Raw genomic sequence first — 26,992 nt, 5'->3', positions numbered from 1 at the left:
TTTTTCCAGTTGAAATAATAAGTGAATTAAAATGTGTTCACAAATTTTGCAAAATGGGAGGGGTTTTACACCATAAGGTACCGCACTGGTGACACCCTGACCTAGCAACACTTCCGCATTTTAAAAATATTGATTGAAGTAACCGTTTAATTGTTTTTTCTGCATTGTCTGATTTAGTAAAAAATTTATTTGCCTGCCATTATTTAAATGTGACTAGAGCCAAAGCCTCTATCCTTGTTTATGTGTGACTAGATTTCACATGTTTAGATATATCAGATGAGCAGGCGGTGCGTGAGCTTGATGCCAAGGTTAAAGATTTGAATCTCATAGTTAGCATTGACCGGGCTGATGGCGTTGTCACCCCTGACAGGAAGAAAGAAGGTAGGCAGCTTTTGTTATGCCCTGTACAAATATCTGTATGTACCTTGAACTCATGGACCTATTGGTTTTTTAACATTGTCAGATAATAGTTCTTTGTTAAAAAAAATTAAAATTTTCTGATGCACTTGATCAATTTTTTTTATTGTGTGCAGAAAGTGAGAGAAAAACCATGAGGAAACAATACATCATAAAACAGCTGTCAGATACGAAAGTGGTTCACAGTATACACACATTGTTTTTGGTCAGTTGATTGTAACAAACTCTGCTTCATGCATTAGACTAACACAACTGGTTCTCTTTTTTTGGATTACCATAACTTTCCCAAATCTGTGTAATGATAATATTTTGATTAATGCTAATGCACAAGTGTAGTTATGTCATGAGACAGCTGTGATTACATTGTGAGAATCCCTCCAATTCCTCTTGTACAGAATCTTTGTCAGCATGAGAAAGAACAGGGTCACAAGGAGCAGATGTGTCGTAAATCTTTTAGAAATATTGCCAAAGAGCTTTTTACAGAGGGAAAACTCTACTACATCAATGTTAGCATGCAGGATAAACCAGAGAAACTGGTAAGAATATTTCCACTTGTAAGGAATTTCTATGTTCAGTGTTTTTTTTGAGTAAGATATGAAAGTGTATTTGAAATCTATTTTGTCAGATCCAAAAGATGGTTGTTGAGCCAAACACACGGGTCAGTGATGTGAAGGTTAAGCAGGCCCTTCTCTATGCACGTCCGCAGTGTTTGAAGCTCAAGTACCAGGGCTCATCTGCTGCATACCCTGCACAAAAAGTAAATAGAAAACCTTTTTTTTTTGTGTCATGAAGCATGTTGTCATGACATTTGTTAACAATTGATCACTTATTTTTAATTTTTGTATCTTTACTTAAAATGTACAAAACTATTTTGACTGTTTCTGCTTGCAGCCTGGTCCTAAGAAAAAAGGAGCAGCTTTAGGATCTGGTCAAGACGTGGATACCTCAGTATTGTCATCACCTCCCCTGTTGAAAGCATCCACCAAAAAGGCCAACAGCAGCACGTCCAGCTCAATGGTGTCCATCTGTGATCTGCTGGACAGGAACATCACAGACCGCACCACTCCAGTCAAGATACACGTAAGAGCAATACATTTTATTTATACTCTGATACACCCAGAAAGTATTGTCTTCATTTTAAGACATTTGTATGTGTTGCAGAAGCAGAAGTTTGGACTGTATGGGTCTCTTTCAAAGTTTGAACGTGCTGAAGTTCTTCACAAATACATGTTTTATTTATTTTACGAATATAAAGGCAACGTGGAAGCTGTTGATTCACAGGTCGGTCTTTGTATCCATTGAGAAAATATTTTATATTAAGTTTCAGTGAGTTAGGAGCTGTGCTAGTCAGTGATTTGTGTTAAATAATTAGATATTTTATCTCTAGTTTCAGTGGGTTAGGTAGCTATGCTAGTCAGTGATTTACATTAAAACATTTTGATGTTTTCCAGAAGATGACCAACACACCTATAGTTTATTTAGATGTTGATGACTGGAGGAGATATTTGCCACCTCTCAAAGTACATAATGGTAAGCAGAAATATACAGTTGTCTTTGTAACATTCACATCATAATATGTGTTCCATTATTTTTTGTTATTGTAATGAAGCTGGTTGATAATGGATTTGTTTATTTATTATAGTAAAACAAATATGTTGCATGTGGCCAAAGGTTTGTTTTTACTAACCAAGAATGAGTGCCATGTGGCCAATAGGTTTGTTTTTACTAACCAAGAATGAATGACATGTGGCCAACATCTGATTGTATTTTTTAGCCAACTACCTGGGCAGTGATGAGATGAATGGCACTTGTATGGTGGGAGACTTTCTGCTTCACATGCCCATCAAAATCTTCTGTCAACTCATTAATTTACAGTGGGAGGTAAGCCTTCTAGGCGCTCAATTAGGGGATGTAAACGTTGTATCTCCAAAGGAGAGAAAACAGTATTTTACTCAATGCATCTAATTTTGCTCTAAAATTTTACATTCATGTACTTGTTTCATAATTATATGTATGTACCCATGAGATCTATAAACATGTTGTTTCTGTATGAACATCATATTTTAAGGAGTTCTATTTCATTGTTATTTTAAATACTGACTATACTAAATTGTTGGACAGATTCCTGGATTAAAAGAGATATTAAATCATGTTGATGAAAAATTTTACCCAATTGATGCTCTGCCTGGAACTATTTTGTCCCAAATTTTGACCAAAAGACAGTACCTGGCCAAGCTGAATGAAAACCTGATTGTTTTGTGCCAGATGGGACTCTTGACCTTTGGTCCGAGGACTTCAAATAGAGAAATAGAATTTGTAAGTGTTCACACGTCTTTTACAGTCTGTTACATTTGGATCTATTACTTGATATTTTTTGTAAAGTTTTTGTTTTTTGAACAACAAAAAGAAATAAATCTACAGTTTTGGATTGATTTTAATATATCCTCCCACTTAGCTTCAGTTTGCCTGCATAAAAAACTTTTCTGCTAAAATTGTATCTTCAGACTTCTGTTTACCTGCATAAGAAAGCTATGCTGCTTGACACAAGAAACAGTCTTCAGGGGCACATCATGACCCGTAGCCCAGATGGCAAGCCATTTGAAGCGCTGCATTACAGCTTTACAACAATGGATGAAGTAGTCAGATATTGGATGGATCTCAGGGTGATCAGTGTCAATTCAAAGCTTGGCTCCAACAGTGTTGGTATGTTCATCCTGTTCTTATGTTGTTGGTATGTTCATCCTGTTCTTATGTTGTTGGTATGTTCATCCTGTTCTTATGTTGTTTGTATGTTCATCCTGTTCTTATATTGTTGGCATGTTCATCCTGTTCTTATGTTGTTGGTATGTTCATCCTGTTCTTATGTTGTTGGTATGTTCATCCTGTTCTTATGTTGTTGGTAGTTCATCCTGTTCTTATATTGTTGGTATGTTCATCCTGTTCTTATGTTGTTGGTATGTTCATCCTGTTCTTATGTTGTTGGTATGTTCATCCTGTTCTTATGTTGTTGGTATGTTATCCTGTTCTTATGTTGTTGGTAGGTTCATCCTGTTCTTATGTTGTTGGTATGTTCATCCTGTTCTTATGTTGTTGGTATGTTCATCCTGTTCTTATGTTGTTGGTATGTTCATCCTGTTCTTATGTTGTTGGTATTTTCATCCTGTTCTTATGTTGTTGGTATGTTCATCCTGTTCACATTTGTTGGTATTTTCATCCTGTTCTTAAGTTGTTGGTATGTCCATCCTGCTCACATTTGTTGGTATGTTCCCTACAATGTAGCTGTGTGGATTAAGAGAGTTGTTTTTTGCTAAAACTGATGATTACCTCATGACATCCTGTATGTGTTATGTAACAGAGGACGTAAAAGGAAGTCATGGCACTATATCTCTACTGGATGCCAGCAAACCCCGCAGTTTTGAGGATGTTGTTGAAGAGGATTGGTTGCCAGGTGACAGGAGGGGTGCGGCTGGCTTGGACAGTTCAGTTTTTGCGTAAGTAGAGTAATGAGATATTTGTATTGTCTGAAAACTTTAAATTGGTGTTTTGATAAATAAAAAAAATCAGAGAAAAGAATAAGAGCAATGTTATTTTATTTGCTTGTGACAGTCACAGATATAACAATTGGAATTTGGAAGGAAGTAGAAAGCGCAACAATACTCGAGCTTTGATGCTTCCTCTGACACTAAGTATGGAGTCTGAGAGAGAGTTGGGTTAGTGGTTTCTTTAAATGTATCACTCTACATGTTACTTACTACACTACACTACACTAGGTATGAACCTTGCTGATGACTATTTAGTATTCAATTTTTTTGTTTACTGTGCATAAACATATCTTCTATATATAAGCCTAACATCTTAAATTCTGTTTTTTATTTTATTTATGACATATATCAAGCTTGGGAGAGATGATATTTCTTTCATGAATTTCTGCTTTTAGATAACTCTCCACCACCAATGGCAGACAATGAGATGAATGGTGACTCACAACCAGCTCCCAAGCAGCGTAAAAGGTCAGGAAAAGTGGTGGATACCAAGTTCAAAATTGGTCGTAAGTATCATGGAGGTAGTTTCATATCAAATCTTAACCTGAACAAAAAGTGCCCACTTCTTTTTAAATTTGTAACAGCTGTTATGCTGCTCCCAGCGTTTGGCCCACAGACCTACTATACCATAATTGATGCTCCCAGCATTTATTATTTTCTTTATTAACTCTGTTGTTTTGCTCAGTTTTTAATCATATATCTAGGATATTATATCACTAGACTGTCATTATTAGCTGTGTTTACTCCTTTCAGTTTTTCCCTATAGTTGACTTGGTATTTTAATATTTTTTTTTGTGGTGTAAAAAACTGCTTGTAAATTGACATTCCTTCCGTGGATTCCTTCCGCATCTTAATAGTAGTGTCCGTGTCTAAAATAATTTAGAAAAAAATTATTACAATATTAATCTGGTAGTAGTATGGACATTGTAAAAATAATTTTTATCAATAATTTTCCCAACAGAAGTGTATTTTTCCCTGTGAAAAGCTACTCATGTATTTTTCTTGTTTAAAAATACTTTTTTTTCTTCATAAAATAAATTTTAACTTAAAACCTCTATAGCCGAGTACAGCATTTAATTACAATTACTTAATTAAGAAAAACATGAGTATTTTGGTCGCAATGGGTGACCACCATTATAGAGGTGACACCAAATAAAGGTATAATTTCTGTGAAAAACAGTGAGTTATCCAGTTAAAATTAAAAAAACTAGTAGGACAGCAGGGTAACACCAAACTGAAAACTCAAAATTGTAGGATGTGGGAAAGGGTGTGTGACACACTCAGCAGCTGCACCAGGCACAACAAACCTCATGATGACAATAGTTTTAATTTGACTTTTTCGCTAATTTGACCATTCAAATTTTCATGAAAAGCTAGGGGGTTGTTGGGTTATGACTATATTATACAATATTTTTAAATTCAGTTAAGTTATCATAAAAGGTAAACAAAAATCAAGGGGTCAGTGTGCTCGAGTCGGTAAAGCTCATGGTTGCTAAACCAAAAAAGTCTTGAGATCGAACCCTCGGGCAGATGAGGCTCGTTAGCTGGGGGCAGTAACTCTTCTAGGAGAGACCTCCAAAATTAAACAACTGCTGCCTTGTAGTTTGATTTTGGTTGGACAAAGTCAATGGAAGCAAATCCAAAAAGAAAAGCAGGTTGAAATTGGAGTTAACGGCCTCAATGGCGTATAACCAGATGACACATATACTTAATTTTGTTTGAGGTGATCCCTTCCAACACTAAAACTAAGAACAAAGAAGAATAAAGAACAAAAATTATATTTATTATACAATGCTAATGATTGAAAGAAATATTATTGTGATTTCAGTAATAAATAAAAAGTTATAGCAGATTACAGACTTATGGGTAAAAATGAAAAAAAAATTAAAACAAACTACTGATTTTGAAGCTTGAATCACTATATTTATATCTGAAATTAATTATAATTTCAAATTAACAAATGTTAAATCCGCTGACTTTTCCTTACTTCCAGCTGTTGGTGGTGAGGCTAAATTCCGAACCATGGAAGCCAGAAAAAACAGACTCCCTGCTCAAAGAAAAAAGAAACCAAGAATGCAATGTATGTATAAGAAATAGAAAATGTCCAAGTTTATAAAAAAAGAGTGAAATATTGGTTTGCTTCAGACTGTAGTGACTAAACTAAAATATGTGCAGGTTATGAAGTTGTTTCGACACAATTAAACCAACATTTATTCTAACTTGATACAATATTCTTTTGCCAGATATGGATGATGTAGACAGAGAGGCCAAGAAAAACATGAAGATGATTAGATCCACTTTTTCTCCACTGGAGAATGGAATGGTAGGTTGTGAAACAAGAGCTGTAGGACAGCTAATGTCTACCCTGTTCCAATCACCAAACTGTTAACACTACACTAGCTATACAGCTAATGATGTTAACTTATGCCTTCCACCATTCAAATGTTAACCCTATATCAGCCACCATTTAACTGTTAACCCTATTTCAGCTATCGTACAACTTTTAACCCTATATCAGCTACCATACAACTTTAAACCCTATATGAGCCACCATACAACTGCAGCTACCATACCACTGTTAACCCTATATCAGCCACCATACAATTGTTAACTCTATACCTGCCACCATACCACTGTTAACCCAATATCAGCCACCATACCACTGTTAACCCTATATCAGCCACCATACCACTGTTAACCCTATACCTGCCACCATACAACTGTTAACCCTATACCTGCCACCATACAACTGTTAACTCTATACCTGTCAACTGATGTTTAAATCTCTCCTCCAGCTGCTGTTGTTTCAAGTGACCAACTGCATCCTCAGCCCAAGCTCCAACATTCCATGTGTTCCCTCTAGATTCCTTAGAGATATCCTGCAGAGACTTATACCAGTAAGTTAGACTCTTCATTACGGTTAACTTTCTTGTAAGTATAAACTGCACCATTAATGTACAATGTTTCACAAGATTTCATATTGATCTTGAATTCCCCCCCCCCCCCCCCCCCCCACCTATTTTATACCTTAGGATTCCAAAGACAAAACAGCCAACTCAGTCAAAGGAAAGTCAGTACGTCTGATCAGAGATAAGAGGTTCAGAGGTTATCTCACCAGTTATATCTCACAAGCTATGAGTGATGAGGTAAATGCTTGATTCTTAGTGTATATCCTGTAACCTGACTTTAAAGCCAGTGTTGTTGTCTAAACCCTAGACTTTATAGCTAGTGTTGCCGTCTAACCCCCCAACCTTATAGCTAGTGTTGCCGTCTAACCCCCAACCTTATAGCTAGTGTTGCTGTCTAACCCCTGACCTTATAGCTAATGTATTTATCCAAACCCCTGACCTTATAGCTACTATAGTTGTCTAAACCTCAGATGACCTTCTAGCTAGTGTATTTGCCTAAACCCATATGACCTTCTAGCTAGTGTAGTTGTCTACACCCCACATGACCTTATTGCTAGTGTGCCTACACCCATATGACCTTACGTTCCCCAGAGAATAATGAGCAAGCTGAGGAGCACCAAACGTCCAATTGTTTACAGTCAGGAGATGCAGAGGCTGTTTGCTGAACTCTTTGAGGAGGTCAGGTTAAAGTTCAGGTCAGTGCCAGGTGTATGACAGGAGCTTGGGAAACCTTGTGACAGGAGAGCTTAGTGTACAGAATCTGCATCTGGAGCTTAAAGTTAAACAAGTTTAGTGAACATTTGCCTAGGGAAATGATATTTTACCCTTAGAGTTTTTTTTTTAGCTCAAACATCATGTTCAGACTTTGTTATCTAGAATTACTTATTTCATTCAATCATTCATTTTGGACTGCAAATATACTAATCATTCTCTCATATTGAATACTTCTTACAACAATAATAGTTATAACAACTTACAAACCCACATTCCCAGAGATTCTTAAGTTATATAACCTTTTTAATGTGGCACACACTACAAGCAGTGGCATCACCAAGTTGGCTGTCACCTCTGGTAGATTTTCTTTAATCCTGATGATGTTACTGATCCCAGGGTTTCTAAAATTGCCATTGTTTGTCCCTAGCTCCCCACTCTCCCACATGATGATGTTACTGATCCCAGGGATTCTAAAATTGCCATTGTTTGTCCCTATCTCCCCACTCTCCCACATGATGATGTTACTGGTTCAGGGATTCTAAAATTGCCATTGTTTGTCCCTAGCTCCCCACTCTCCCACATGATGATGTTACTGATCCCAGGGATTCTAAAATTGCCATTGTTTGTCCCTAGCTCCCCGCTCTCCCACATGATGATGTTACTGGTCCCAGGGATTCTAAAATTGCCATTGTTTGTCCCTAGCTCCCCACATGATGATGTTACTGGTTCAGGGATTCTAAAATTGCCATTGTTTGTCCCTAGCTCCCCACATGATGATGTTACTGGTTCAGGGATTCTAAAATTGCCATTGTTTGTCCCTAGCTCCCCACTCTCCCACATGATGATGTTACTGGTTCAGGGATTCTAAAATTGCCATTGTTTGTCCCTATCTCCCCACTCTCCCACATGATGATGTTACTGGTTCAGGGATTCTAAAATTGCCATTGTTTGTCCCTAGCTCCCCACTCTCCCACATGATGTTACTGATCCCAGGGATTCTAAAATTGCCATTGTTTGTCCCTAGCTCCCCACATGATGATGTTACTGGTTCAGGGATTCTAAAATTGCCATTGTTTGTCCCTAGCTCCCCACTCTCCCACATGATGATGTTACTGGTTCAGGGATTCTAAAATTGCCATTGTTTGTCCCTAGCTCCCCACTCTCCCACATGATGATGTTACTGGTTCAGGGATTCTAAAATTGCCATTGTTTGTCCCTAGCTCCCCACTCTCCCACATGATGATGTTACTGATCCCAGGGATTCTAAAATTGCCATTGTTTGTCCCTAGCTCCCCTCTCTCCCACATGATGATGTTACTGGTTCAGGGATTCTAAAATTGCCATTGTTTGTCCCTAGCTCCCCACTCTCCCACATGATGATGTTACTGGTCCCAGGGATTCTAAAATTGCCATTGTTTGTCCCTAGCTCCCCACTCTCCCACATGATGTTACTGGTTCCAGGGATTCTAAAATTGCCATTGTTTGTCCCTAGCTCCCCACTCTCCCAGACCACCTACCTGCCAGCAACAGTGGCAGAGTTGGGGGAGAGTTACTACGTGAGACTGACTGAAGAAATTTTGTGCAAAACCCCAAAGCTTGTGGATAACATAAAAACTGAAGATGGCATTAAGGCAATGGTTGTTTGGGAACTTTTAGAGGTAAGCAAAATGTCCTCAATTAAAGGAAGCTGTTCTAAGAAAATGGTGTGTTGAAACATGTTTAAGGCTTCAGTTTGACACCCTCTTTTATTCACTGGGAAAGGGTTCAGTTTCAAGCACTGGTTTTTTTCTTTCATCTCTCAACCCCCCCCTTCATACTTGTTTTCTTCATACTTGTTTTCTTCATACTTGTGTCTAATAAAGTTTGCTTGGATTTTATTTTAGTATATCTATATTCTAATATACTAGTCTTCTATTCCAGAGTTTTCTCCACCTGAAGCAACCCCTGTCAGGTAAAGCTGTCTACTACACCCTGTCTAAATATCCTAATGAAGTCATTCACAAGGCTTACAATCTCCTGCGACATTACAGTATTATAGTCCAGATGAAGGTGAGATCAGGTTATACCAGAGGTAGCCAAAAATTTTTGTTGTGCTAGCCAAAAGTTTTTGTTGTACAAGTGGTAGCCAAAAGTTTTTGTTGTACCAGAGGTAGCCAAAATGTTTTTGTTGTACAAGTGGTAGCCAAAAGTTTTTGTTGTACCAGAGGTAGCCAAAAGTTATTGTTGTACCAGAGGTAGCCAAAAGTTTTTGTTGTACCAGAGGTAGCCAAAAGTTTTTGTTGTGCTAGCCAAAAGTTTATGTTGTACCTGAGGTAGCCAAAAGTTTTTGTTGTACAAGTGGTAGCCAAAAGTTTTTGTTGTACCAGAGGTAGCCAAAAGTTTTTGTTGTGCCAGAGGTAGCCAAAAGTTTTTGTTGTGCCAGAGGTAGCCAAAAGTTTTTGTTGTGCCATAGGTAGCCAAACGTTTTTGTTGTACCAGAGGTAGCCAAAAGTTTTTGTTGTACCAGAGGTAGCCAAAAGTTTTTGTTGTACCAGAGGTAGCCAAAAGTTTTTGTTGTGCCATAGGTAGCCAAACGTTTTTGTTGTACCAGAGGTAGCCAAAAGTTTTTGTTGTACCAGAGGTAGCCAAAAGTTTTTGTTGTACCAGAGGTAGCCAAACGTTTTTGTTGTACCAGAGGTAGCCAAAAGTTTTTGTTGTACCATAGGTAGCCAAAAGTTTTTGTTGTGCCATAGGTAGCCAAAAGTTTTTGTTGTGCCATAGGTAGCCAAACGCTTATGTTATACCAGAGGTAGCCAAAAGTTTGTTATACTAGAGGTAGCCATAGGTAGCCAAAAGCTTATGTTATACCAGAGGTAGCCAAAAGTTTTTGTTGTACCAGAAGTAGCCAAAAGTTATTGTTGTGCCAGAGGTAGCCAAAAGTTTTTGTTGTACCAGAGGTAGCCAAAAGTTTTTGTTGTACCAGAGGTAGCCATAGGTAGCCAAAAGTTTTTGTTTTGCTAGCCAAAAGTTTTTGTTGTGCTAGCCTAATGTTTTAAATTTTCTGTTTTCTTGTGGCAGAAATTTGAGAAAGATCGGATGGAAATATTGAGCAATGCTTCACTGTTAAACAATCATAAATGTATGCTCAGGTGAGTGGTCACAAACTATTTAACACTACACTAACTGGCTTTGATAGAGTGAACCTTTGTTGTACCACACCACCCTGAAGTGTTGACCTTTAACCTTTCTCCTTATGGTTTTTGTTACCCAGGCACAAGGATGCTCTCAAGTCCAAGCTGCCAGCAGATTTGTTCAGCAATTTGTTTGGTCAGCTTGAAGAGCTGAGGAAAGCCAAAGCTGCCTATGATGCAGATGTGGAGCTGGGCCTGTTTGACTGGCCTAAGGACGGCTCACCCCAGTCTCAAGCTGACAGACTGGAGGATGAGCCAGGAGACTTTGTGGAGATGAATCTAAACAAGTATCAGGGAGGGGCTAATCTAGCCATCATCTCGCTAATAGCTCTTAATATGGTCAGTCTTTACATTTCATCTTAGCTCTCAATCTATCATCTTTCTAGTGGGGTGCAGCAACTTGTGAAGATAGCCACTAGTTGATGAGTTTGTCTCTAAGACCATGTTTGTCTTTAGGTTGAAGTCCAAGCTAAAATTCCTGATGAAATGGTCAGACTGGACGAAGAAGGGAAAAAGAAACTGACCTACAAACAACCTCAGTCAGAGAGTGCTCGCAAGAGGAAACTACAGGCCCTCATGGAGAGTGATGAGGATTCTCTGGATGAGTGGGGTAAGTTGTGTGTAACATGGGGTGGGTTGTGGGGTAATTTGGGTGTGATATGTGGGTTAGGTTGTGTGTGAGGTAGGTTGTGTGATAAAGTTGTGTGTGATATGTGGGTTAGGTTGTGTGTAATGTGGGGTGGGTTGTGTGATAAGGTTGTGTGATGTGTGGGGTAATTTGGATTTGATATGTGGGCTAGGTTGTGTGGGGTAGGTTGTGTGGAGTGTGCATGATTTGTGTTTTAAGCAGTTTTGTGATAATTTAAGTTTTTGTGAAATGTTTTTCTGACTAGAATATGCAGCATCTTACAAGCAGCAGAGAAGCGGTAAAAAGGGCACAAGCAGGCAGTACAAGCGTCAGCTGATAAACAGCCAGTCCCCTGGAGCTGACACAGACACGTGTGGCCAGAGTGTAGAGAAGGTGGTGTATGCTGGCAACATCGTGCTCAGCTTGAAGGAAATCAAAACATCAGCCAGCGGAGTGCTGGGGAACTTCACGGTCTGGGTGGGTTCAGGCTCCCTGCTCACCCTGGCTCGCACGTCTGTCATAGAAAAACTGGACCTGCTCACATCCAAGTGTCTCTTGCAGAGAAACTTTATCGTGGAGACTATGAAGATGAAGTTTGCACTGACAGATGGCAGTGAGCCACCAAGAACTGTGGAGCATGTCACCCAGCCTGAGAAAAGGAGGAGGCCGGAGAAGAAACCTGGCAGTGGCTTGGACAAGCTGCTGGACATGGACACATACACAGATCTGATCGTCCAGTTGGAGAAATATTATTCCCCTGACCTAGACAGGGATGACATGGACGCCATTCTTGTAGACAAGTTGCCAGCACATCTCCAGGACAAAGGGAGAGAAATGCTGAACATCATTGATAATACTGGCATTTTTGGAATATCTGAAGAAGCTCTGGAGGTAAGTTGATGGTCTGTTGATTGTGTTACACATACTGCATGCAACACTGCAAGAAAAGGATATTGTAACCCTGCTAATCCATTACATCCATTAGGACATTGCAATATGGTGTTTATGGTTGTATAGACTTTTACCTAATTTTTAAAACAATGAAATGCCCCTGACTCAGCACATACTACAAGTTGAGATGTGAGTTAGAGGTACTAACCTTGGAGCATGTTGATACCTAATGGCATGTGCAATAGTTTTAATGTCAGCACATAAATAGATTGCCAGGAACATCTACTCTCATCTATCTTAAAACTTTGGATTATTTCCCATTACACCATTACCCTACCTAAAATTGGGTTGGAATTGAATTAAACAGCCAACAGATGTTAAATCACTTTATGATAGAAGAGAAAGTCACAAAGTAAATCACTGGTCTACAGCAGGTCAGAAAAGTTGATTTGATATCTCATGTGGTCTTTCTTGGATAACATGGTGCAAATGTCAAAGTATGAGTTGATATTAGCTGCCATTGCAGGAGCAAATGTCAAAATGAAAACAATTATATTTTAATATATTGTATAATTAGCTAATAGCAATAAACTTTAACAGGAGTCAGTATTTCTCTGGTTAAATATAAACAGTGGTATTAGCTTTTCCAATTTTGTCTGAGAGAGTTGTAAGGTGACCCTTGTTTCTCTGAGAGAGTTGTAAGGTGACCCTTGTTTCTCTCAAAGAGTTGTAAGGTGACCCTTGTTTCTCTCAGAGAGTTGTGAGGTGACTCTTGTTTCTCTCAGAGAGTTGTGAGGTGACCCTTGTTTCTCTCAAAGAGTTGTAAGGTGACCCTTGTTTCTCTCAGAGAGTTGTAAGGTGACCCTTGTTTCTCTCAGAGTTGTGAGGTGACCCTTGTTTCTCTCAGAGAGTTGTAAGGTGACCCTTGTTTCTCTCAGAGAGTTGTGAGGTGACCCTTGTTTCTCTCAGAGAGTTGTAAGGTGACCCTTGTTTCTCTCAAAGAGTTGTAAGGTGACCCTTGTTTCTCTCAGAGAGTTGTGAGGTGACTCTTGTTTCTCTCAGAGAGTTGTGAGGTGACCCTTGTTTCTCTCAGAGAGTTGCACAGTGACCCTTGTTTCTCTCAGAGTTGTGAGGTGACTCTTGTTTCTCTCAGAGAGTTGTGAGGTGACCCTTGTTTCTCTCAGAGAGTTGTGAGGTGACTCTTGTTTCTCTCAGAGAGTTGTAAGGTGACCCTTGTTTCTCTCAGAGAGTTGTGAGGTGACCCTTGTTTCTCTCAGAGAGTTGTAAGGTGACCCTTGTTTCTCTCAGAGAGTTGTGAGGTGACTCTTGTTTCTCTCAGAGAGTTGTGAGGTGACCCTTGTTTCTCTCAGAGAGTTGCACAGTGACCCTTGTTTCTCTCACTTTAATTTAATATAGAGCATGAAAACAATGAAACTTTGATCCATGGCTTTAAAATCTGAGGACAGTGTGGCTGTCGGTGTGGAAAACTTGTTGATTGTATCAAAACATGTGCACCATGAAAGAACTCTCTGGTTTAGAAGATTTGATACATCTCCAGATAGAAGCCTTGGATGTGATCGAGTGCTATTTCCAAAGTTTAATCAAGCTGGTCTCTTCTTGCATGTTCAATAATTCATCATTACTGTGTCCAAATAATCCAGGTGTCACATGTCATGCTCTGGTCAGCTTTCATATCTGTAAGCTGTCATATCCAGCATTTTGAAGCCAACCGGAATTAATTAAATAACCTTTAGGCCAGAAGACATTTTAGAAACTTTATTTATGCTTATCTCATTAGTCGAGCTATCAAAAATTGTGAAATGTTTGCTTGAGAATAGATCACAGTTAACTTAAATTTAGCAGTTATAGCCAAATTTTTGAATTATTGCATACTTCTTTTACATACAAAACACATTTTAAGCATAGAATTATTAGCTATAACAAATTAAAAAAAACTGTTGTTCTGATGGCTTAATGTAAGCTTGACAAATAATCTTTTGCTGGACTGTTGAGGCATGCTACAATGTGACTCTACTCACCTGTTTACCCATGCTACAATGTGACTCTACTCACCTGTTGACCCATGCTACAATGTGACTCTACTCACCTGTTGACCCATGCTACAATGTGACTCTACTCACCTGTTGACCCATGTGACTCTACTCACCTGTTGACCCATGCTACAATGTGACTCTACTCACCTGTTGACCCATGCTACAATGTGACTCACCTGTTGACCCATGCTACAATGTGACTCTACTTACCTGTCGACCCATGCTACAATGTGACTCTACTCACCTGTTGACCCATGCTACAATGTGACTCTACTCACCTGTTGACCCATGCTACAATGTGACTCTACTCACCTGTTGACCCATGCTACAATGTGACTCTACTCACCTGTTGACCCATGTGTCTCTACTCACCTGTTGACCCATGCTACAATGTGACTCTACTCACCTGTTGACCCATGTGTCTCTACTCACCTGTTGACCCATGTGTCTCTACTCACCTGTTGACCCATGTGTCTCTACTCACCTGTTGACCCATGTGACTCTACTCACCTGTTGACCCATGCTACAATGTGACTCTACTCACCTGTTGACCCATGCTACAATGTGACTCTACTTACCTGTTGACCCATGCTACAATGTGACTCTACTCACCTGTTGACCCATGCTACAATGTGACTCTACTCACCTGTTGACCCATGTGACTCTACTCACCTGTTGACCCATGCTACAATGTGACTCTACTCACCTGTTGACCCATGCTACAATGTGACTCACCTGTTGACCCATGCTACAATGTGACTCTACTTACCTGTCGACCCATGCTACAATGTGACTCTACTCACCTGTTGACCCATGTGACTCTACTCACCTGTTGACCCATGTGACTCTACTCACCTGTTGACCCATGGTACAATGTGACTACTCACCTGTTGACCCATGCTACAATGTTACACTACTCACCCATTGACCCATGCTACAATGTGACTCTAACACAGGACAAGATGGGCACGTCTTTCAATCAACTGACAAGTCTTCTAGCCCAGCTCAGCCAAGCGGATATCGTGAGTACAACTTTCTCACACATTCACATTTATCCCTCATCCCTCCAGTCATTACAACACTCACATTTATCCCTCATCCCTCCAGTCACAACAACATTCACATTTATCCCTCATCCCTCCATTCACTACAACACTCACATTTATCCCTCATCCCTCCAGTCACGAGAACATTCACATTTATCCCTCATCCCTCCAGTCACAACAACATTCACATTTATCCCTCATCCCTCCAGTCACAACAACATTCACATTTATCCCTCATCCCTCCATTCACTACAACACTCACATTTATCCCTCATCCCTCCAGTCACGAGAACATTCACATTTATCCCTCATCCCTCCAGTCACGAGAACATTCACATTTATCCCTCATCCCTCCAGTCACAACAACATTCACATTTATCCCTCATCCCTCCAGTCACAACAACATTCACATTTGTCCCTCATCCCTCCAGTCACGAGAACATTCAGATGTTCCCATTTTTTAAAAACAAATTTATTCCATCGTAAAATGTTTGAAATTAAACCCTCCCCCCCCCCCAATTGAAAAGTGCACCCCAATCAATCGATCGTTTATTTTATTTTTTACTTTTAAAATGAAGCCTCTAAAAAAATGAAAGTGATTTATTAAAATGATTTTTGAGAGAAACCTAAAATTGGTCAAGCAAGTTGTATGTGTGAGAGAACTAAAACGAGCCATCGAAAGGCCAAGAAAAGCCGCTTAAGATAATTTCCCCGCTGATGGAAATGACTGAAAATCTTTCGTCATTGCCAGAACTTTTCGTCCCGTTTTTCTCGGCTTGGTTTAAACCCCGTGTGTTTACTTCAAGCGAGTTCTCCGTTAGGAAGTCTAGGATTATTTCTTACAATCCTGACGCCTGTGTTTTTTGAACAAGAGAAAATTATGGCGACATTAATAAAGCAGGTAAAGTAACGGTTTTTACTTTGACATTGTGATAGAATAATTTTTATTTAATGTAGTCGTGTAACAAGGTTTAGTATGAGGTATGCGACATTGTGATATGGAAGTTTTGATGTGAAATTGTGATAGAATAATTTTTATTTAATGTAGTCGTGTAACAAGGTTTAGTATGAGGTATGCGACATTGTGATATGGAAGTTTTGATGTGACGATGTACGGCGAGTTTTGTATGGGTTATGTGACATTGAGATGGAACAGTGACAGTTTTGTTGTGACAAAATATTGAATATGACGATGTTGAATGTCCTGACTTGTTGTCCAGCTATCGACAGTGTGACAAAATATTGAATGTGACGATGTTGAATGTCCTGACTTGTTGTCCAGCTATCGACAGTGTGACAAAATATTGAATGTGACGATGTTGAATGTCCTGACTAGTTGTCCAGCTATCGACAGTTTGACAAAATATTGAATGTGACGATGTTGAATGTCCTGACTAGTTGTCTAGCTATTGACAGATTGACAAAATATTGAATGTGACGATGTTGAATGTCCTGACTAGTTGTCCAGCTATCGACAGTTTGACAAAATATTGAATGTGACGATGTTGAATGTCGACTAGTTGTCCAGCTATTGACAGATTGACAAAATATTGAATGTGACGATGTTGAATGTCCTGACTAGTTGTCCAGCTATCGACAGTTTTGGTGTGACAAAATATTGAATGTGACGATGTTGAATGTCCTGACTAGTTGTCCAGCTATTGACAGTTTTGGTGTGACAAAATATTGAATGTGACGATGTTGAATGTCCTGACTAGTTGTCCAGCTATCGAAAGCTGAGTGAAGTCAAAGGTTGTGTAGTTAACTGTGTATCTCGTATGGCCGTCTCTCAGGCTACAGGAAGATAAAACCTTGTCACTTTGTTCTGCTCCAGACAGGTGTGAACAAGCTTGCATGATGTGTTACATACAGGTGGGAGATTTCTCAGGTAAGGCTCATCCTGTTTTCACCCCCTCGGTTTTACTGTTAGAATAGCATACTATGGGTACAGCACTTGTGTTTTTAAACAACTTTTTTTTATCAGCGTTTAACTAGTCATTGAACACTTTATTTTTCTCACATTACCAATGATAAATTTTGTTCATGCTAACGTTGCCGTACATTTGTCAGTAGTCATGGCATTTGGGATTTAGGTGGTACTTTGTGTGTGTGTGTGTGTGTGTGTGGGGGGGGGTGTTGTTGTGTGGGTAGGTCAGTTGTAGGGAAAGTGATTCACAGAAAAATTTCAAAGTCACAGGAAACAGTCAAAAATGTATTTTTCCATCCAACTTGTTACAACTTTTATGTGTATGTATTCAGAAAGTGCAAAGCAACATACGATAAATTTAATGCAATGTAAACATTTTAGATATATTTGCGTAGGTTGTATGCCTACGGTAATATTTATAACATACGTAAAAATATTTAGTCTGAAATATTAAGTTTTAATTCTTTTATAGTTTTGACATTTAGCTTTTGTTATGTGGGTCGGACATAACGTTTGTTATGTGGGTCGGACATAACGTTTGTTGTGTGGGTCGGACATAACGTTTGTGGGTCGGACATAACGTTTGTGGGTCGGACATAACGTTTGTGGGTCGGACATAACGTTTGTTGTGTGGGTCGGACATAACGTTTGTGGGTCGGACATAACGTTTGTGGGTCGGACATAACGTTTGTAGGTCGGACATAACGTTTGTAGGTCGGACATAACGTTTGATGTGTGGGTCGGACATAACGTTTGTGGGTCGGACATAACGTTTGTGGGTCGGACATAACGTTTGTAGGTCGGACATAACGTTTGTAGGTCGGACATAACGTTTGTGGGTCGGACATAACGTTTGTTGTGTGGGTCGTACATAACTTTGTTGTGTGGGTCGGACATAACGTTTGTGGGTCGGACATAAAGTTTGTGGGTCGGACATAACGTTTGTTGTGTGGGTAGGACATAACTTTGTTGTGTGGGTCGGACATAACGTGTATTGTGTGGGTTCAGTACGTAACCTGTTTGGAAATAGCGAGGCCTATGAATGATGTGGGTGAGGTGATGCCGTGAATATGCCCACACTAACCGGGGACAGCTGAAGATTGTCTTTGAAAGAATTTACGTCTCGTTTAGCGCAAAGTGATGGCCATTTTCTTCCCTGTCGAACTTCCCTTGGACTTTGATCATGGCCTCCCCGCGTTCATTTTCTTATTGACGGAGCCTGTGCAGCGTTAGAGAACCGGATATGCTAATGTTGCCTAGCAACCGGAGATAGCCATGTGATCTTTCAGATTTTCCTTCCTGGTCAAGTTTATTACTGTCAGCCTAAATGGCTGGCTGGTGGCCTGGAGGTGGTAAAGTTGGTAGAGGGGCCAGTAGCCTTCAGGGGGTGATCAAAGGCTGACGTCGGCTCTGTATTGGCTAGTCTTTGATCGCGAGGTGCCGCCAAATACTCATATATTACACGCACACCAAGGAGCGGACATGTAGGGTATCAGCAGCACCTTGATGGCAAGAAAACATATAGTGGCCCTCTCCTGTTTTGACAATCTTTCTCGTTTGGTGATTCAGGGCTCACACAATTTAAGTTGACTTGAAAGTGTAATCTGTTTTATTTTTCTTTACAGTCTCTACTCCCACATTAGTTCGTGTGTATATGTATATGTATATATATATATATATATATATATATATATATATATATATATATATATATATATATATATATATATATATATATATATACATATATATATATATATATATATATATATATATATATATATATATATATATATATATATATATATATATATATATATATATATATATATATATATATATATATATATATATATATATATATCAGGACACTAACACCTGTTAATTATTCCCCCCATCCCCCGAGATTACCCTCTGTCCGAAACATTAGCAGGACATTACCCCCTGTCGACTGCTAATTGACCCTAAGGGATAGCGTAGTGATAGTTTAAGTTATAGAAAGGCAAGCCATTATGATTTAACCTAGACTTGAGCACAAGACTCATGTGGTTATGTTTGATTGTGTCCACCACATGTGGTTATGTTTGATTGTGTCCACCACATGTGGTTGTTTGATTGTGTCCACCACCACATGTGGTTATGTTTGATTGTGTCCACCACCACATGTGGTTATGTTTGATTGTGTCCACCACATGTGGTTTGATTGTGTCCACCACATGTGGTTTGATTGTGTCCACCACCACATGTGGTTGTTTTATTGTGTCCACCACCACATGTGGTTTGATTGTGTCCACCACCACATGTGGTTATGTCTGATTGTGTCCACCACCACATGTGGTTTGATTGTGTCCACCACCACATGTGGTTATGTTTGATTGTGTCCACCACCACATGTGGTTATGTTTGATTGTGTCCACCACCACATGTGGTTGTGTTTGATTGTGTCCACCACATGTGGTTATGTTTGATTGTGTCCACCACATGTGGTTATGTTTGATTGTGTCCACCACATGTGGTTATGTTTGATTGTGTCCACCACCACATGTGGTTTGATTGTGTCCACCACATGTGGTTATGTTTGATTGTGTCCACCACCACATGTGGTTTGATTGTGTCCACCACATGTGGTTATGTTTGATTGTGTCCACCACCACATGTGGTTATGTTTGATTGTGTCCACCACCACATGTGGTTATGTTTGTGTCCACCACATGTGGTTATGTTTGATTGTGTCCACCACCACATGTGGTTTGATTGTGTCCACCACATGTGGTTATGTTTGATTGTGTCCACCACCACATGTGGTTTGATTGTGTCCACCACATGTGGTTATGTTTGATTGTGTCCACCACCACATGTGGTTTCATTGTGTCTACCACCACATGTGGTTATGTTTTATTGTGTCCACCACCACATGTGGTTTGATTGTGTCCACCACCACATGTGGTTATGTTTGATTGTGTCCACCACCACATGTGGTTTGATTGTGTCCACCACCACATGTGGTTATGTTTGATTGTGTCCACCACCACATGTGGTTTGATTGTGTCCACCACCACATGTGGTTTGATTGTGTCCACCACCACATGTGGTTATGTTTGATTGTGTCCACCACCACATGTGGTTATGTTTGATTGTGTCCACCACCACATGTGGTTATGTTTGATTGTGTCCACCACCACATGTGGTTATGTTTGATTGTGTCCACCACCACATGTGGTTATGTTTGATTGTGTCCACCACCACATGTGGTTATGTTTGATTGTGTCCACCACCACATGTGGTTATGTTTGATTGTGTCCACCACCACATGTGGTTATGTTTGATTGTGTCCACCACCACATGTGGTTTGATTGTGTCCACCACCTCATGTGGTTTGATTGTGTCCACCACCACATGTGGTTATGTTTGATTGTGTCCACCACCACATGTGGTTTGATTGTGTCCACCACCACATGTGGTTTGATTGTGTCCACCACCACATGTGGTATGATTGTGTCCACCACACGTGGTTATGTTTGATTGTGTCCACCACCACATGTGGTTTGATTGTGTCCACCACCACATGTGGTTATGTCTGATTGTGTCCACCACCACATGTGGTTTGATTGTGTCCACCACCACATGTGGTTATGTTTGATTGTGTCCACCACCACATGTGGTTATGTTTGATTGTGTCCACCACCACATGTGGTTGTGTTTGATTGTGTCCACCACATGTGGTTATGTTTGATTGTGTCCACCACATGTGGTTATGTTTGATTGTGTCCACCACATGTGGTTATGTTTGATTGTGTCCACCACCACATGTGGTTTGATTGTGTCCACCACATGTGGTTATGTTTGATTGTGTCCACCACCACATGTGGTTTGATTGTGTCCACCACATGTGGTTATGTTTGATTGTGTCCACCACCACATGTGGTTATGTTTGATTGTGTCCACCACCACATGTGGTTATGTTTGTGTCCACCACATGTGGTTATGTTTGATTGTGTCCACCACCACATGTGGTTTGATTGTGTCCACCACATGTGGTTATGTTTGATTGTGTCCACCACCACATGTGGTTTGATTGTGTCCACCACATGTGGTTATGTTTGATTGTGTCCACCACCACATGTGGTTTCATTGTGTCTACCACCACATGTGGTTATGTTTTATTGTGTCCACCACCACATGTGGTTTGATTGTGTCCACCACCACATGTGGTTATGTTTGATTGTGTCCACCACCACATGTGGTTTGATTGTGTCCACCACCACATGTGGTTATGTTTGATTGTGTCCACCACCACATGTGGTTTGATTGTGTCCACCACCACATGTGGTTTGATTGTGTCCACCACCACATGTGGTTATGTTTGATTGTGTCCACCACCACATGTGGTTATGTTTGATTGTGTCCACCACCACATGTGGTTATGTTTGATTGTGTCCACCACCACATGTGGTTATGTTTGATTGTGTCCACCACCACATGTGGTTATGTTTGATTGTGTCCACCACCACATGTGGTTATGTTTGATTGTGTCCACCACCACATGTGGTTATGTTTGATTGTGTCCACCACCACATGTGGTTATGTTTGATTGTGTCCACCACCACATGTGGTTTGATTGTGTCCACCACCTCATGTGGTTTGATTGTGTCCACCACCACATGTGGTTATGTTTGATTGTGTCCACCACCACATGTGGTTTGATTGTGTCCACCACCACATGTGGTTTGATTGTGTCCACCACCACATGTGGTATGATTGTGTCCACCACACGTGGTTATGTTTGATTGTGTCCACCACCACATGTGGTTTGATTGTGTACACCACCACATGTGGTTATGTTTGATTGTGTCCACCACCACAGGAGTAGACGGCATCATGTTACAAGACGTATGTCCCCGTCAAGACATTTCTCACCGGACACCGCTGGTCGATATATTGTAACCTGAGTGATGCTACATTTAACACGAGGGATGTGTCAGGGGGGCGCTAATGTTTTATCTAACTCAGGCACGGGGCGCTAATGTTTTATCTAAGGCACGGGGCGCTAATGTTTTATTTAAGGCACGGGGCGCTAATGTTTTATCTAAGGAACGGGGCGCTAATGTTTTATCTAAGGCACGGGGCGCTAATGTTTTATCTAAGGCACGGGGCGCTAATGTTTTATCTAACTCAGGCACGGGGCGGGGCGCTAATGTTTTATCTAAGGCACGGGGCGCTAATGTTTTATCTAAGGCACGGGGCGCTAATGTTTTATCTAAGGCACGGGGCGCTAATGTTTGATCTAACTCAGGCACGGGGCGCTAATGTTTTATCTAACTCAGGCACGGGGCGGGGCGCTAATGTTTTATCTAAGGCACGGGGCGCTAATGTTTTATCTAAGGCACGGGGCGCTAATGTTTTATCTAACTCAGGCACGGGGCGCTAATGTTTTATCTAACTCAGGCACGGGGCGCTAATGTTTTATCTAACTCAGGCACGGGGCGCTAATGTTTTATCTAACTCAGGCACGGGGTGGGGCGCTAATGTTTTATCTAACTCAGGCACGGGGCGCTAATGTTTTATCTAAGGCACGGGGCGCTAATGTTTGATCTAACTCAGGCACGGGGCGCTAATGTTTTATCTAAGGCACGGGGCGCTAATGTTTTATCTAACTCAGGTCGAGGAGATTTAATACAGACTAATGCCGCTTGTTTTCTCTTGAAGCTAATGATGGGTCGCTGATATCAGAGCTTTGTATGGTCAATGACCAAGTTGTATGACAGAAGCAAATAGACACAAGTCTGGCCGTTTTTGCTATACTTCTTTTGAAATATTTCGTTCTTGAAAACAAAAGGATGTACAATCGTTTAATTATAGGGACATTCATCTTTCAATGTGCACCTGATAAAACTATCAACGTGTGGGGAGAGATGTCACTTTTCTGTTGAGCGGTGGTGGTTGTCACTTCTCACATGGATTGTGTCCACACTGACTGAAACTCTCAAGACATCCTTTGTTAGACGTGTCTGTACCTCGGGGTGTTGGTGTCGGCACTGGACAACCATTCACTCCCAGACCAACCATTTCTTTCTTTAAGCTCTCTGCTGTACATTAGTGTAACAACATGAATTCTCTGTTGTTGTGGGTTAGCTTTCATACAGGAACACGAGTATCAGTGGCAACTTCAAATGACAACTTTATTTACACTATGTACAGATAAATCCGTGGTACATCCATATTTGAAGATCAACTGATATAGGTACAAATAATAATCACGACTCCAAGTCATGGAGACATCTTACATTCACTGCCATCGTTCCAGTCCCAAGTCCTAGCACACAACACCCGTTCACCTTTCGCTCTCTCTTTTATTCACCACTTTCTCTCCCCTTACGTCAATGAGCAATCTCACCCAAAACACGGAAAAACACATGACGATCGCTCAGACAGTCCTTCCGCTAGCCAGGTACTCTTCATTCATGCAAAACACAATATAATAAAGATACATAATAATACAGTCTGTGACACGTCCCCCCTTCGAATAAAATTTTGTGTAACAAAATTTATAAATACAATATTAGTAGGGCAGGATCATGTGCCAGACAACAAAAAATTGTGTACAACTCAAAGTAGAGTAAAATATATTCATTTTAGACTAAGCACTTGTAGTCATAAATTTATAGTGCATACAAATACAACAGTATGTAGTGACTATATCAGTGATAATTAAAATATGTCAGTGTTTTGAACAAAAACTTTAAATGTACAAGCATTATATGTAATATTTAATGCATCAATATACATTCACATAGGAGAAAAAAAACATTTCAATTACCCAGTAACTGTAGTATAAACAAGACAAATGAGTTTAATAAATTACCAAACTAGTCTGATACATGACCTTATTACCAAAACATAATACATAGTTGAAATTATCAAAGACTTAATTCAACTCCTAATTTAAATAACTATATCCTATGTGGTAAAAAAACTTCCTTATCATCAAGGTATGTTATTACCACGCATGAGTAATATACTTTGTTGTCTCCCCTATTTGACCCATTTCAGACACATCTAGGTCACAACACAACCACATTCTTGCCTTTCACAGGTATCGACTGATACAATTCATCATTGAGACTTCCGTCTTATTGTTATGCGGAATAAATAGTCTCTAACTTTTACTTGATTTACTTTATTCACTGTTAATTAATAGTATAGAATAGGTTTAACATAATACAGTTTACATTCTTTAGATATAGTACACAATTTATGTTTACTCAAACACATTATTTGATATTTATATATTACAGTTACAGACTGTATAATATTAATAAACTGTCAATTGATAATTTATCTTAGCATCCTCTATAGCATGAGTAATCGTTCTCGTGCAGTTCATCTTCATCTTCTTAATGCCTAGATCCCTCGCCATTTCCATATATTCTTCTAGTCTTGACATCTTGACCATCGGAATGTCGAGCTCCTTCATTAGCTCTTTATAATATGTACGACTTGACATTTTGATATATTTTCTATTACATAAGATATAAATTCATTAGTTGACAATAGATAAATGTTAATTAATTTACAATACCCTTTCTTGGTTTCTGGCTTGTTTTAGTTGATTACAGACATCTGGTAATCCAAGAAAAGTTCATAGTACATATATACGTCCAAAAATAGTTCACTTTGTTGATTCCAAAAAGTTGAAAAAAATTCAAAATAGTTCTAGTAGCCTGTTACAGAGTAGAAATTTGTCCAGTTTTAGATAAGACATCTTTAGGAACAGTTTAGGAACAGTTACAAAAATAAACTTGATCTGCTAAATCCAAACAGTAGAAAAACTTGAACAGCTAATCCATATAGAAAAAACTTGAACAGCTAAATCCAAACAGTAGAAAAGAAACACTAAGACTTGATCGGCTAAATCCAAACAGAAAAAACACACAGACGATATTTACTCGACATTGGTGAGACAATATCGAAATAAGGTGATAAAAATTATCACGTTGATGACTTGACTTGAACAAAACGTCTGACTTGACTACAGCAACCCTTCTGACTTGAGTGTAGATAGATGACTTTCAAGAACTTGACGTACTTGGTAAACAGTGGAAGACCACAGACTGTAATATCTCCATTTCTGACATATGTAGCACCAATTCTTCAACCACTTGTGACATCATAAGTAACAGTAATACAATGTAGCAACATCACTTTATTGCCTCCACTTCTGACACCATAGCAACGGGTGTTGCCCCCACTTCTGACACCATATGTAACAACATGAATTCTCTGTTGTTGTGGGTTAGCTTTCATACAGGAACACGAGTATCAGTGGCAACTTCAAATGACAACTTTATTTACACTATGTACAGATAAATCCGTGGTACATCCATATTTGAAGATCAACTGATATAGGTACAAATAATAATCACGACTCCAAGTCATGGAGACATCTTACATTCACTGCCATCGTTCCAGTCCCAAGTCCTAGCACACAACACCCGTTCACCTTTCGCTCTCTCTTTTATTCACCACTTTCTCTCCCCTTACGTCAATGAGCAATCTCACCCAAAACACGGAAAAACACATGACGATCGCTCAGACAGTCCTTCCGCTAGCCAGGTACTCTTCATTCATGCAAAACACAATATAATAAAGATACATAATAATACAGTCTGTGACAATTAGTTTAAGCTCTCTGCCTGTACATTAGTTTAAGCTCTCTGCCTGTACATTAGTTTAAGCTCTCTGCTGTACCTTAGTTTAAGCTCTCTGCCTTCACATTAGTTAAGCTCTCTGCCTTCACATTAGTTTAAGCTCTCTGTCTGTACATTAGTTTAAGCTCTCTGCTGTACATTAGTTTAAGCTCTCTGCCTGTACATTAGTTTAAGCTCTCTGCTGTACCTTAGTTTAAGCTCTCTGCTGTACTTTAGTTTAAGCTCTCTGCCTGTACATTAGTTTAAGCTCTCTGCTGTACATTAGTTTAAGCTCTCTGCCTGTACATTAGTTTAAGCTCTCTGCCTGTACATTAGTTTAAGCTCTCTGCTGTACCTTAGTTTAAGCTCTCTGCTGTACCTTAGTTTAAGCTCTCTGCCTGTACATTAGTTTAAGCTCTCTGCCTGTATATTAGTTTAAGCTCCCTGCCTGTACATTAGTTTAAGCTCTCTGCCTGTACATTAGTTTAAGCTCTCTGCTGTACATTAGTTTAAGCTCTCTGCCTGTACATTAGTTTAAGCTCTCTGCCTGTACATTAGTTTAAGCTCTCTGCCTGTACATTAGTTTAAGCTCTCTGCTTGTACATTAGTTTAAGCTCTCTGCCTGTACATTAGTTTAAGCTCTCTGCCTGTACATTAGTTTAAGCTCCATGCCTGTACATTAGTTTAAGCTCCCTGCCTGTACATTAGTTTAAGCTCCATGCCTGTACATTAGTTTAAGCTCCATGCCTGTACATTAGTTTAAGCTCCATGCCTGTACATTAGTTTAAGCTCCATGCCTGTACATTAGTTTAAGCTCCATGCCTGTACATTAGTTTAAGCTCCATGCCTGTACATTAGTTTAAGCTCTCTGCCTGTACATTAGTTTAAGCTCTCTGTCTGTACATTAGTTTAAGCTCTCTGCCTGTACATTAGTTTAAGCTCTGCCTGTACATTAGTTTAAGCTCCCTGCCTGTACATGGCTGCTGTTTTCTCCATTTCAAATTTGA

At 39.7% G+C, this 26,992-nt stretch overlaps 2 protein-coding genes across 6 annotated transcripts in view; both read left to right on the top strand.

The window, feature by feature from the left end:
* The window catches only part of LOC131937225 (general transcription factor 3C polypeptide 1), a 176,388-nt gene that overhangs the window by 7,269 nt on the left and 142,127 nt on the right, over positions 1–26,992 (top strand). For 4 of the 5 annotated variants that reach the window (XM_059294476.1, XM_059294477.1, XM_059294479.1 and 1 more), the window contains exons 13-37: positions 268–381; positions 534–622; positions 813–953; positions 1,043–1,174; positions 1,309–1,497; positions 1,579–1,698; positions 1,869–1,947; positions 2,192–2,298; positions 2,539–2,733; positions 2,922–3,120; positions 3,773–3,908; positions 4,024–4,127; positions 4,355–4,465; positions 5,953–6,039; positions 6,203–6,282; positions 6,755–6,856; positions 6,992–7,105; positions 7,460–7,563; positions 9,075–9,240; positions 9,503–9,631; positions 10,640–10,710; positions 10,833–11,091; positions 11,209–11,362; positions 11,646–12,271; positions 15,282–15,347. In XM_059294476.1, the coding sequence (XP_059150459.1) occupies positions 268–381; positions 534–622; positions 813–953; positions 1,043–1,174; positions 1,309–1,497; positions 1,579–1,698; positions 1,869–1,947; positions 2,192–2,298; positions 2,539–2,733; positions 2,922–3,120; positions 3,773–3,908; positions 4,024–4,127; positions 4,355–4,465; positions 5,953–6,039; positions 6,203–6,282; positions 6,755–6,856; positions 6,992–7,105; positions 7,460–7,563; positions 9,075–9,240; positions 9,503–9,631; positions 10,640–10,710; positions 10,833–11,091; positions 11,209–11,362; positions 11,646–12,271; positions 15,282–15,347 (3,674 nt within the window). The remainder of the gene's footprint in view (positions 1–267; positions 382–533; positions 623–812; positions 954–1,042; positions 1,175–1,308; positions 1,498–1,578; positions 1,699–1,868; positions 1,948–2,191; positions 2,299–2,538; positions 2,734–2,921; positions 3,121–3,772; positions 3,909–4,023; positions 4,128–4,354; positions 4,466–5,952; positions 6,040–6,202; positions 6,283–6,754; positions 6,857–6,991; positions 7,106–7,459; positions 7,564–9,074; positions 9,241–9,502; positions 9,632–10,639; positions 10,711–10,832; positions 11,092–11,208; positions 11,363–11,645; positions 12,272–15,281; positions 15,348–26,992) is intronic. The other variant, XM_059294480.1, reaches the window with a different exon arrangement.
* LOC131937229 (putative glutathione S-transferase 7) overlaps positions 25,567–26,992 on the top strand; it is a 231,547-nt gene continuing 230,121 nt past the window's right edge. The window contains exon 1 of the mRNA XM_059294487.1: positions 25,567–25,571. The gene's annotated coding sequence lies outside the window, so the exon portion shown is untranslated. The remainder of the gene's footprint in view (positions 25,572–26,992) is intronic.

Source organism: Physella acuta, unplaced genomic scaffold (assembly GCF_028476545.2).
Source record: "Physella acuta isolate Inbredline_101_S28 unplaced genomic scaffold, ASM2847654v3 ptg000204l, whole genome shotgun sequence".
NCBI classification, from domain to species: domain Eukaryota; kingdom Metazoa; phylum Mollusca; class Gastropoda; family Physidae; genus Physella; species Physella acuta.
This window is presented reverse-complemented; position numbering and strand designations above follow the sequence as displayed.